We start from the raw sequence: 13639 nt of genomic DNA on the forward strand, positions 1-13639 counted from the left end.
AAAAAAGTTCAGAATATATCTGAATTCACCCTAAAACACAGGACTCTCTCATGAACTCCAGAGCATCTTCACTTTCAGCTCAATGGAAAAAATGTGCAGTTGCAGGGTGAGTTGAAAACTTTCCACCAATCAGAATGCAGCGTTCTCACGACGTGACGTGGGCACCACGGAAGCTCCGCCTCGTTGAAAAACATGTTGCCCTTGGTTACGAACTTTCCACCAATCACAGCGAGGCAAAGCGACATGGACGCTCGAGCTGCGCCGAGATTCTGAGGGAAACACTGTAGCAGCAGAAAGAGCAGAGAAACAGAGAGAGGCAGTTCACCACTTTACTCGCTTTCTGTCAGGACATTGACATTCTTACGAGTAAAAAGTGAGAGTAATGACAATGCTGGGCATGTACGTGCCAGACAGGTTCGCTCTGAAGTCCTCCAAAGTCCAGGACGGAGTCGGGCTGTACACTGCGAGACGGGTCAAGAAGGTTTGTTCGTTTTTGGGAACAAAACAAGAAAAGAAAGAAGACAAACTGACAGAAAACTGAGAACTTTTTACATCAAACGAGTCTTTCGGTTGCGTTTATTAATGTCATGTCGTCTAATCTCGTCCACATGCCAAGTTTTTGCCTTTTCACTTTTCTGAACAGTGAGGTGCCACGTATATAGCAGAGGTAGCGTTTTCACCGAGGCTGCATCTCAAATCGAGCCGTCCTCCCTCCACACGCGCGCTACCTAGGCCACATTCTAATGAGCTTCCCACGCGCACCTAGTGTACTAGGGACCCAGTGTGGCACGATTTGAAAGCCTGCCTCTATAAGTTCTCTGCCACTTTATTATTATTATTATTATTATTATTATTTATTTATTTATTTTTCTTTTTATAAAAGTTACACAATGTTGTTTTGTATTATTATTATTATTATTATTATTATTATTATTTATTTATTTTTTTCTTTTTATAAAAGTTACACAATGTTGTTTTGTATTATTATTATTATTATTATTATTATTATTATTATTATTTTAAAAAATTAATTTAATGAGGATATTAGGAATTAAAAATTAAATTCTTAGAAGCAGCAGTGTCATAGAGCAATAAATTGTTTACGGTTTGTTTTAAAGTTTGACCCTTAAAACATGTCCATGTGTGAAATTATAATCCAATAAATCAACAAGCAAACTGTCCTTAAATTCAATTAATCTTTAATTAAATTCACATTGCCATTCAACAATCATGCACTGTGGAAAAAAAAATGATTTGTTGTTTTAACTTCATAAAGTTAGTTTAAGGGCTGTCTTAAAATTTTGAGTTCACTGAAATTAATATTCGTAAGTTCATTACAATTTAACTTACTATGTGAATTTCAATGAACTCAAAATTTTAAGGCAGCCCTTAAAGTGCATATCACGGGTAAATTCAGGAGTGAGATCAATGTAATTCTCCTATTTTATATTAAACTTTGGTCAAATATCTGTAACATTTTGCATTCTCTGCAAGTTTTTTACCTTGCAGAAAAATTCAGTTGAAATCAAGCCATTTGAGGCGAATTGGTCCGCCTCTGAAAAAACTTGGCATTTGGATTTCCCGGGAAACATTGATTTTTGTGACGTCGCGTGCAGGACGCCTCCCTCTGAATCCTACGTCAGCGCTGGTTTGTTTATGAGAAAACGACCTGGTGGTTTTCTGCAAATTTCTTCAACATTATTACGTAATTATTAAAATGGTTAACAGATGTATCGTAGGAGGGTGTAGCAACACCAATCTTGATGGGATTAGTACTCATCGTTTCCCAAAAGACCGGACAATGAGAGAGAAATGGGAGCGCTTGGTCTACACAGGCTGTGCACTGAAACCGTGCAAAGCTCGCACAGCCTGCTGGCGCTTCCGCAGGTGACGTCACGAATCTGGCTCCAGACTCCCTTGGGATTTTTCCAGACGCCTTTTGTTATTTTATTTTTTTCTGCTGTAGACAGATGGCCTTGTGCAGAATTCTGGATGAGTGTGTAAAGGGACATACTTTCATATATATAAAAAAACAACGAAATTGGTCCAGAATATGCACTTTAAACTAAATTTTTTAAGTTAAAACAACAAATAATTTCTTTACAGTGTGTAATTCCTCAAAGCATAAACCAGAAATTTGTTCGAAAAGGGTTCTGCTCTTTGTTTCTGGATTAAATTAAAGCCAGTGTGTGTAACTCGGAGACTCTGTCACTGTGTGTTTTAGGGAGAGAAGTTCGGCCCATTCGCGGGCGAGAAGAGGATGCCTGGTGATCTGGATGACAGCATGGACCCAAGGTTGATGTGGGAGGTAGCTAGACTTGTAAACAATACATGTGTGTTTATTGCTGCCTGGCCAAAAAGTTGCGCACTCTTAATATTTCGTTGGAACACCTTTAGCTTTGATTATGGCACACATTGTTTTTTTCAGGGAAGAAAAATAAATGATGGGGATAACCTGGTCATTCAGTACATTCAGGTCGTCAGCTGACTTCATTTTATTGCCACATGACTTTTCTGAGCCTCGACCTGACCAACTGAAGCAAGCCCAGATCATACCACTGCCTCCAGAGGCTTGTACAGTGGACACTATGTATAATGGATGCATCACTTCATGTGCTTCCCTTCTTACCCTGATACGCCCATCACTCAGAAATAGGGTCAGTCTGGACTCTTTTTCCATTGCTCCAGAATCCAATCTTTATGATCCCTAGCCTTTTCTCCTGATTAGTCTCACTGACAAGGTGTTATCTTATGGCCACGCAGCTGTTTAGTCCCAATCCTGTGAGATTTCATTACACTGTGCATGTGGAAATGCTCTTACTTTCATTATTAAACATAGCCGTGAGTTCTACTGTCGATGTTTTAAGATTCGACTTCACTCAGTGTTTAAGTGATCTCTGATCATATTCAGTCAAGATTTTTTCCCGACCACACATTTCTTCTGTGGAGTTTACAGTTCACCATGATCATTTCAATGTGTTGGACCATTCTTAACTCAATTCCAGTTATTTCAGCAGTGTGGACAGATGTAGCGTCTCATTTAAGAAATGAGACGCTACAGTGGTGCTTGAAAGTTTGTGAACCCTTTAGAATTTTCTATATTTCTGCATAAATAGGACCTTAAACAACATCAGATTTTCACACAAGTCTTAAAAGTAGATAAAGAGAACCCAGTTAAACAAATGAGACAAAAATATTATATTTGGTCATTTATTTATTGAGGAAAATGATCCAATATTACATATCTGTGAGTGGCAAAAGTATGTCAACCTTTGCTTTCAGTATCTGGTAACTGTTGATCAGTCCTGCACACCGGCTTGGAGGAATTTTAGCCCGTTCCTCCCTACAGAACACATTCAACTCTGGGATGTTGGTGGGTTTCCTCACATGAACTGCTCACTTCAGGTCCTTCCACAACATTTTGATTGGATTAAGGTCAGGACTTTGACTTGGCCATTCCAAAACATTAACTTTATTCTCCTTTAATCATTCTTTGGTAGAACGACTTGTGTGCTTAGGGTCGTTGTCTTGCTGCATGACCCACCTTCTCTTGAGATTCAGTTCATGGACAGATGTCCTGACATTTTCCTTTAGAATTCGCTGGTATAATTCAGAATTCATTGTTCCATCAATGATGGCAAGCCGTCCTGGCCCAGATGCAGCAAAACAGGCCCAAACCATGATACTACCACCACCATGTTTCACAGATGGGATAAGGTTCTTATGCTGGAATGCAGTGTTTTCCTTTCTCCAAACATAACGCTTCTCATTTAAACCAAAAAGTTCTATTTTGGTCTCATCCGTCCACAAAACATTTTTCCAATAGCCTTCTGGCTTGTCCACATGATCTTTAGCAAACTGCAAACAGGCAGCAATGTTCTTTTTGGAGAGCAGTGGCTTCCTCCTTGCAACCCTGCCATGCACGCCATTGTTGTTCAGTGTTCTCCTGATGGTGGACTCATGAACATTAACTTTAGCCAATGTGAGAGAGGCCTTCAGTTCCTTAGAAGTTACCCTGGGGCCCTTTGTGACCTCACTGACTATTACACGCCTTGCTCTTGGAGTGATCTTTGTTGGTTGACCACTCCTGGGGAGGGTAACAATGGTCTTGAATTTCCTCCGTTTGTACACAATCTGTCTGACTGTGGATTGGTGGAGTCCAAACTCTTTAGAGATGGTTTTGTAACCTTTCCCAGCCTGATGAGCATCAACAACGCTTTTTCTGAGGTCCTCAGAAATCTCCTTTGTTCGTGCCATGATACACTTCCACAAGCATGTGTTGTGAAGCTCAGACTTTGATAGATCCCTGTTCTTTAAATAAAACAGGGTGCCCACTCACACCTGATTGTCATCCCATTGATTGAAAACACCTGACTCTAATTTCACCTTCAAATTAACTGCTAATCCGAGAGGTTCACATACTTTTGCCACTCACAAATATGTAATATTGGATCATTTTCCTCAATAAATAAATGAGCAAGTATAATATTTTTGTCTCATTTGTTTAACTGGGTTCTCTTTATCTACTTTTAGGACTTGTGTGAAAATCTGATGATGTTTTAGGTCATATTTATGCAGAAATATAGAAAATTCTAAAGGGTTCACAAACTTTCAAGCACCACTGAGGTCTGTGGTTCATTTGCAAATGATGTAGAAAAGTACGATCTTAAAAGTATCAGTGTTGCAGGCAAATCACCTCACCAGCTTGTTAAATTATTTCCATCAATTTTAAAAATTGAATTATTTTTGCACACCATAATCAATTCATTCATTTCAGTTGTTGCTTTTAAAATCAGTACATTGATTCAAATTGTCCAGTTGTTACACCCCTTTGTCAACTTTTCTTTTTTCCACATAAATCAGCAGCCCGATCTTTTCTTTGTACTGCAACCTTCATATTCAATCGCTCGCTCCTGCAACTATTTTCTTTGGTCTTCTGGTATCCTAGTGCCAATGCACACCAATGCATGTTACTTAATATTAAGTAGCTGTTATATACAGTGGTATTTTTTACTTGCTATTTTCTTTCTGGTGCTTGTTTTTGCTTTCCTCTTGCTAGGAATTACTTGTTAGAAATGTTGGCAGCTCTGCACATAGATACACTATCATTTACATTTATTCATGCGGCAGAGGATTTGATGCGAAGTGACATACAGATTAGGCAAATTTTAGTCCTGGGGCTGTTGTGCCAGCTGATGAGTAACAGGATCACTGTAGGAAAATGAAAGATTGCCACAAATAACTGCAAGAGATTCATTTTTATCAATTTATAAATGGAAATGCTTTTTCTCATGATATTTAGCTAAATCTACCTTTTGTAACATACAACCCCGATTCCAAAAAAGTTGGGACAAAGTACAAATTGTAAATAAAAACGGAATGCAATGATGTGGAAGTTTCAAAATTCCATATTTTATTCAGAATAGAACATAGATGAGGGGCGGCATGGTGGTGTAGTGGTTAGCGCTGTCGCCTCACAGCAAGAAGGTCCTGGGTTCGAGCCCCGTGGCCGGCGAGGGCCTTTCTGTGTGGAGTTTGCATGTTCTCCCCGTGTCCGCGTGGGTTTCCTCCGGGTGCTCCGGTTTCCCCCACAGTCCAAAGACATGCAGGTTAGGTTAACTGGTGACTCTAAATTGACCGTAGGTGTGAATGTGAGTGTGAATGGTTGTCTGTGTCCATGTATCAGCCCTGTGATGACCTGGCGACTTGTCCAGGGTGTACCCCGCCTTTCGCCCGTAGTCAGCTGGGATAGGCTCCAGCTTGCCTGCGACCCTGTAGAAGGATAAAGCGGCTAGAGATAATGAGATGAGATGAGAACATAGATGACATATCAAATGTTTAAACTGAGAAAATGTATCATTTAAAGAGAAAAATTAGGTGATTTTAAATTTCATGACAACAACACCTCAAAAAAGTTGGGACAAGGCCATGTTTCCCACTGTGAGACATCCCCTTTTCTCTTTACAACAGTCTGTAAACGTCTGGGGACTGAGGAGACAAGTTGCTCAAGTTTAGGGATAGGAATGTTAACCCATTCTTGCCTAATGTAGGATTCTAGTTGCTCAACTGTCTTAGGTCTTTTTTTGTCGTATCTTCCGTTTTATGATGCGCCAAATGTTCTCTATGGGTGAAAGATCTGGACTGCAGGCTGGCCAGTTCAGTACCCGGACCCTTCTTCTACGCAGCCATGATGCTGTAATTGATGCAGTATGTGGTTTGGCATTGTCATGTTGGAAAATGCAAGGTCTTCCCTGAAAGAGACGTCGTCTGGATGGGAGCATATGTTGCTCTAGAACCTGGATATACCTTTCAGCATTGATGGTGTCTTTCCAGATGTGTAAGCTGCCCATGCCACACGCACTAATGCAACCCCATACCATCAGAGATGCAGGCTTCTGAACTGAGCGCTGATAACAACTTGGGTTGTCCTTCTCCTCTTTAGTCCGAATGACACGGCGTCCCTGATTTCCATAAAGAACTTCAAATTTTGATTCGTCTGACCACAGAACAGTTTTCCACTTTGCCACAGTCCATTTTAAATGAGCCTTGGCCCAGAGAAGACGTCTGCGCTTCTGGATCATGTTTAGATACGGCTTCTTCTTTGAACTATAGAGTTTTAGCTGGCAACGGCGGATGGCACGGTGAATTGTGTTCACAGATAATGTTCTCTGGAAATATTCCTGAGCCCATTTTGTGATTTCCAATACAGAAGCATGCTTGTATGTGATGCAGTGCCGTCTAAGGGCCCGAAGATCACGGGCACCCAGTATGGTTTTCCGGCCTTGACCCTTACGCACAGAGATTCTTCCAGATTCTCTGAATCTTTTGATGATATTATGCACTGGAGATGATGATATGTTCAAACTCTTTGCAATTTTACACTGTCGAACTCCTTTCTGATATTGCTCCACTATTTGTCGGCACAGAATTAGGGGGATTGGTGATCCTCTTCCCATCTTTACTTCTGAGAGCCGCTGCCACTCCAAGATGCTCTTTTTATACCCAGTCATGTTAATGACCTATTGCCAACTGACCTAATGAGTTGCATTTTGGTCCTCCAGCTGTTCCTTTTTTGTACCTTTAACTTTTCCAGCCTCTTATTGCCCCTGTCCCAACTTTTTTGAGATGTGTTGTTGTCATGAAATTTCAAATGAGCCAATATTTGGCATGAAATTTCAAAATGTCTCACTTTCGACATTTGATATGTTGTCTATGTTCTACTGTGAATGCAATATCAGTTTTTGAGATTTGTAAATTATTGCATTCTGTTTTTATTTACAATTTGTACTTTGTCCCAACTTTTTTGGAATCGGGGTTGTATGTAATTATAATATGCTCGCCACATAGGGTGTAACATAATACCTTCCTGTCAACAAATAAACCAGTAAAGCACCATTTAAATTCAGGCACAGGGAAAAAAAAGCAAGTGATGTTTGGAACTCATTAATAACACGTAATCTGATTTTATATTATACGGACAGGAGTGTTTTATTGGGAAATATACCACTCGTATTTTTTAGACGAGCTCCATCCAGGACATGGAGAACCAAAACCGTGACCTAAATCTCTATGTCACTCATGAGGAAATCGATGAATTGTTTTGATGAATTTTGGTATTTTTGTTTGTGGATGTGTCTCTATAATAAAAAGAAAATTATACATGGGCTTGAAGAAATGAAGTTTATCTTCTCGTTTTGAAAAACTTGCATTTTTCAGACGAAATACACTGTCTTGCAAAAGTATTCATCCCCTTTGGTGTTTGTCCTGTTTTGCCGCATTACAAGCTGGAATTAAAATGGATTTTTGGAGGGTTAGCACCATTTAATTTACACAACATGCCTACCACTTTAAAGGTGCACATTGTTGTTTTATTGTGACACAAACAATAATTCAGATGAAAAAAGAGAAATCTGGAGTGTGTATAGGTATTCACCCCCTTTCGTATGAAACCCCTAAATAAGAGCTGGTCCAACCAATTCACTTCATAAGTCACATAATTAGTCGATTAAGATCCACCTGTGTGCAAAGTGTCACATGATCTGTCACATGATGTCTGTATAAATCAACCTGTTCTGGAAGGACCCTGACTCTGCAACACTACTCAGCAAGCAACATGAAAACCAAGGAGCCTCCGAACAGGTCAGAGACAAAGTTGTGGAGAAGTATAGATCAGGGTTGGGTTATAAAAAATATCCCAAACTTTGAATATCCCAGGGAGCACCATTAAATCCATCCATCCATCCATCCATCCATTATCTGTAGCCGCTTATCCTGTGTAGGGTTGCAGGCAAGCTGGAGCCTATCCTAGCTGACTATGGGCGAGAGGTGGGGTACACCCTGGACAAGTCGCCAGGTCATCGCAGGGCTCACCATTAAATCCATTATAGCAAAATGGAAAGAATATGGCACCACTACAAACCTGACAAGAGAAGGCCGCCCACCAAAACTCACAGACCAGGCAAGGAGGGCATTAATCAGAGATGCAACAAAGACACCAAAGATAACACTGAAGGCGCTGCAGAGATCCACAGCGGAGATGAGAGTATCTGTCCATAGGACCACTTTAAGCCATACACTCCACAGATTGGGGCTTTATGGAAGAGTGGCCAGAAAAAAAAGTCATTGCTTCAAGAAAAATAAAGAAAGCACATTTGGAGCTTGCCCAACAGCATGTGGCAGACTCCTCAAGCACATGGAAGAAGATTCTCTGGTCAAATGAGACTAAAATTGAACTTTTTGGCCATCATGGGAAACACCATGTGTGGCGCAAACCCAATACTTCCCATCACCCTGAGAACACCATTCCTACAGTGAAGCATAGTGGTGGCAGCATCATGCTGTGGGGATGTTTTTCATCTGCAGGGTTCAGGAAAGCTGGTCAGGACTGAAGGAAAGATGGATGGCACTAAATACAGGGCAATTCTGGAGGAAAACCTGGTTGAGTCGGCCAGAGGTTTGAGACTGGGATGAAGGTTCACGTTCCAGCAGGACAATGACCCTAAACATACTGCTAAAGCTACACTGGAGTGGTTTAAAGGGAAACATCTAAATGTCTTGGAATGGCCTAGTCAAAGCCCAGACCTCAATCCAACTAAGAATCTGTGGCATAACTTGAAGATTGCTGTACACCAACGCAACCCATCTAACTTGAAGGAGTTGGAGCAGTTTTGCCTTGAGGAATGTGCAAAAATCCCAGTGGCTAGATGTGGTAAGCTAATAGAGACATACCCCAAGAGATTGTAATTGGAGCAAAAGGTGGCTCTACAAAGTGTTGACTTTGGGGTGTGTGAATACCGATGCACACTCCAGATTTCTGTTTTTTCCTCTTAATTATTGTTTGTGTCACAATAAAACAACAATTTTCACCTTTAAAGTGGTAGCCATGTTTTGTAAATCAAATGGGGCTAACCCCCCAAAAATCCATTTTAATTCCTGCTTGTAATGCGACAAAAGAGGACAAACACCAAGGGGGATGAATACTTTTGCAAGACAGTGTACATCACGGATCTGAGTGACATATTTAATCTAGAAAAGCGCTCGGAGAGCGCAGACCTCCGACAAGAATCTTTTAAAAAATTCCGGGATCCAGACGGTGATCCGGATCACTGCCAAAATGTAATGGATTGTTACTTGTGCCCAGTCACACCTCTGGAAGAAATTTCAGAGCAATCTGTTCATAACTTTTTCCTCAATGTTGCTAACAGACAAACCAACAAACAAACCAACGCTACCGAAAACATAACCTCCTTGGCGGAGGTAATAATATTGGCTGGCTTTGAGTGGTATATCAGATATATTCCATTCAGCGAGCATGATATTGAACAATGCGTTCAATATCATGATATACTCTGATATACATCATGATATATAATCTGATATACTATGAAAAAAGCCAGCCACTATTATTATTACTATTATTATTATTATTATTATACATACACATTCCTTTCGGGTGTTCAACGTGTCTTTCAATTTCAAAATTCTCTCAAAATCTTCTGTATTTACTGAAGCAAACCTGGCGGCCATGTTTGTTTACAAATTGTCACAGTCGCTCACTAGTGTGGAGGTTTTACGTCTCTGACGTGTGACGTCATGTTGTCGTGACAACCGTGCAATATTGTAAACCATATTCAACGCTCATTCTCCATTGGGTAGAGTGACATAATACACATACAGGGGTGATAGCGTTCCGGCGCCGCGCCGGATTTCCGGCGTACCGTGGCTGGGGAAAAAAAAAAAAATCTAGTTCGCCCATTGTCCTGTGTCATTCTGAGATGCGCAGATAGACAGTAAAGGGAATTCGGAATTCCCTTTACTGTCTATCTGCGCATCTCAGAATGACACAGGACAATGGGCGAACTAGATTTTTTTTTTTTTCCCCAGCCACGGTACGCCGGAAATCCGGCGCGGCGCCGGAACGCTATCACCCCTGCACATAGGATAAGCGATATGCTAACAATATTGCATGCGATTAAACAAAATGAATGAAATCTGCTAGAAGGGAATAGAATACATGTTTTTATTCCATTAAAAAAGTGTCCTATCTATCTATCTATCTATCTATCTATCTATCTATCTATCTATCTATCTATCTATCTATCTAAAAAATAATTCCTGACATTTCACTTCGATGACGTCACTCCCAGTGTTTTCCTGCTGACTCGACGTGCGTTGTCAAAATAGCGAACCGGTTCAAAATTAAAATTCTTTTGATTAACTTGCGCATTTTTGTTTGTGGATGTGCTGATGTATTATCAAGAACATTACACGGTGCTCTGAAGACATGAAGTTTATATGAAGTTTGCTTCGCTCACTCGTGAATATGTTCACCACTCGAAGATAAACTTCATATCTTTGTGCATTTGTATTATATTCTCTATTTATTACACATACCTTTTATTTTTTATATTTAATAAAGTGTAAAATTAATATTATAAACTATATTTCATAAATTGTCATTGAAAATATGAGAATTAAGCATTAATTAAAAAACAACTTTTTCTGCTACATTATGTGATGCATTTAGATTCAGATTTTTCTCTTTGAAAATATAACGAATGAAAATTCAGATAGTCTTTGAGTAGTGAAATTCATTCTAGCATATCTAGACTGAATGTGCCAATTAGTTAATTCTTTTTAAAAGTAGACGGCCTTTCAGATTTTTCAAGTGTAGGTCATAAAAATAATTTTCCCTGACACCCAATTATTTTTGTTTAGTGGACCGAAAGCTACTGAATTCGAATCACAGACTTCCAGTTTTATTAGGTTTTTTTTAAATAGAACAATTAATGAAATTAGGGCCACATGGCCCTAAATTCTCAGCTATTTTTTTCTGCTTCACCATGACACAATACAAGATACTACGTCATACAGTGGTGCTTGAAAGTTTGTGAACCCTTTAGAATTTTCTATATTTCTGCATAAATATGACCTAAAACATCATCAGATTTTCACACAAGCCCTAAAAGTAGATAAAGAGAACCCAGTTAAACAAATGAGACAAAAACATTATACTTGGTCATTTATTTATTGAGGAAAATGATCCAATATTCCATATCTGTGAGTGACAAAAGTATGTGAACCTCTAGGATTAGCAGTTAATTTGAAGGTGAAATTAGAGTCAGGTGTTTTCAATCAATGGGATGACAATCAGGTGTGAGTGGGCACCCTGTTTTATTTAAAGAACAGGGATCTATCAAAGTCTGATCTTCACAGCACATGTTTGTGGAAGTGTATCATGGCACGAACAAAGGAGATTTCTGAGGACCTCAGAAAAAGCGTTGCTGATGATCATCAGGCTGGAAAAGGTTACAAAACCATCTCTGAAGAGTTTGGACTCCACCAATCCACAGTCAGACAGATTGTGTACAAATGGAGGAAATTCAAGACCATTGTTACCCTCCCCAGGAGTGGTCAACCAACAAAGATCACTCCAAGAGCAAGGCGTGTAATAGTCAGCGAGGTCACAAAGGACCTAGAGGAACTAGAGGAACTGAAGGCCTCTCTCACATTGGCTAATGTTAATGTTCATGAGTCCACCATCAGGAGAACACTGAACAACAATGGTGGTGTTGTAAGGAGAAAGCCACTGCTCTCCAAAAAGAACATTGCTGCTTGTCTGCAGTTTGCTAAAGATCATGTGGACAAGCCAGAAGGCTATTGGAAAAATGTTTTGTGGACGGATGAGTCCAAAATAGAACTTTTTGGTTTAAATGAGAAGCGTTATGTTTGGAGAAAGGAAAACACTGCATTCCAGCATAAGAAGCTTATCCCATCTGTGAAACATGGTGGTGGTAGTATCATGATTTGGGCCTGTTTTGCTGCATCTGGGCCAGGACGGCTTGCCATCATTGATGGAACAATGAATTCTGAATTATACCAGCGAATTCTAAAGGGAAATGTCAGGACATCTGTCCATGAACTGAATCTCAAGAGAAGGTGGGTCATGCAGCAAAACAACGACCCTAAGCACACAAGTTGTTCTACCAAAGAATGATTAAAGGAGAATAAAGTTAGTGTTTTGGAATGGCCAAGTCAAAGTCCTGACCTTAATCCAATGGAAATGTTGTGGAAGGACCTGAAGTGAGCAGTTCATGTGAGGAAACCCACCAACATCCCAGAGTTGAAGCTGTTCTGTATGGAGGAACAGGCTAAAATTCCTCCAAGCCGGTGTGCAGGACTGATCAACAGTTACCGCAAACGTTTAGTTGCAGTTATTGCTGCACAAGGGGGTCACACCAGATACTGAAAGCAAAGGTTCACATACTTTTGCCACTCACAGATATGTAATATTGGATAATTTTCCTCAATAAATAAATGACCAAGTATAATATTTTTGTCTCATTTGTTTAACTGGGTTCTCTTTATCTACTTTTAGGGCTTGTGTGAAAATCTGATGATGTTTTAGGTCATATTTATGCAGAAATGTAGAAAATTCTAAAGGGTTCACAAACTTTCAAGCACCACTGTACATCGCGTGGTGGGCTTTCCCTGTTCACGCAAGGCATTGTTTGAAACAGGAGATTAAAATCGAGGACGTGAGTGTGCGAATGAAAGACCGACGACAGTAACGGAAAGCGAGAAGAAAAGACGTTATGTTGTGAAGGAAAGAAAACGCAGGACCAAACTAATAAATATCGGCGGTCAACGAGCACCTCGGTGTGATCAGCTGTTTGTTTAGCGACAGAATGATGGAACTGTCAGTGCACGGTCAAAGGTAAACCTGTGGATGGCAGGAATGCAACACTGTGGATGCCAGTTGCTGTAAAACCCAAAAGAAGAAGGTAAACCTGCTCATGCGCACAGGGACTTCCTCTGTCTGCTTGACTGCGTGAAGCGAGCGATTTCATGCACATTATTTGCTCCGGAATCCCCTCAAATTAAATAGCTTCCCAGCCACAGAATGGCCTGATATTTTTTGAGATATTACAGAAATAAACATATATCACAATGACCAAATTTCTGAGAGAACTAAATTTCACCGATTTTATGAAATAGAAATGCTGTCTCGCTTTAATTACATTTTTGTTAAAACATAAATGCACATGCTTTGAAAAGATTGGATAACTAAATCCTGAGTACTAAAAAGTGATTTGGCATCGTGAAGTATGCTGACGCTGTGCTTTGGTGCAGAAATGCT

At 40.0% G+C, this 13639-nt stretch overlaps 1 protein-coding gene across 1 annotated transcript in view; it reads left to right on the forward strand.

The window, feature by feature from the left end:
- The first annotated feature begins 244 nt into the window (after positions 1 to 244).
- prdm5 (PR domain containing 5) overlaps positions 245 to 13639 on the forward strand; it is a 151932-nt gene continuing 138537 nt past the window's right edge. The window contains exons 1-2 of the mRNA XM_060936812.1: positions 245 to 481; positions 2225 to 2308. Coding sequence (XP_060792795.1) covers positions 383 to 481; positions 2225 to 2308 — 183 coding nt within the window. The 5' untranslated portion in view covers positions 245 to 382. The remainder of the gene's footprint in view (positions 482 to 2224; positions 2309 to 13639) is intronic.

Source organism: Neoarius graeffei, chromosome 13, assembly GCF_027579695.1.
Source record: "Neoarius graeffei isolate fNeoGra1 chromosome 13, fNeoGra1.pri, whole genome shotgun sequence".
NCBI classification, from domain to species: domain Eukaryota; kingdom Metazoa; phylum Chordata; class Actinopteri; order Siluriformes; family Ariidae; genus Neoarius; species Neoarius graeffei.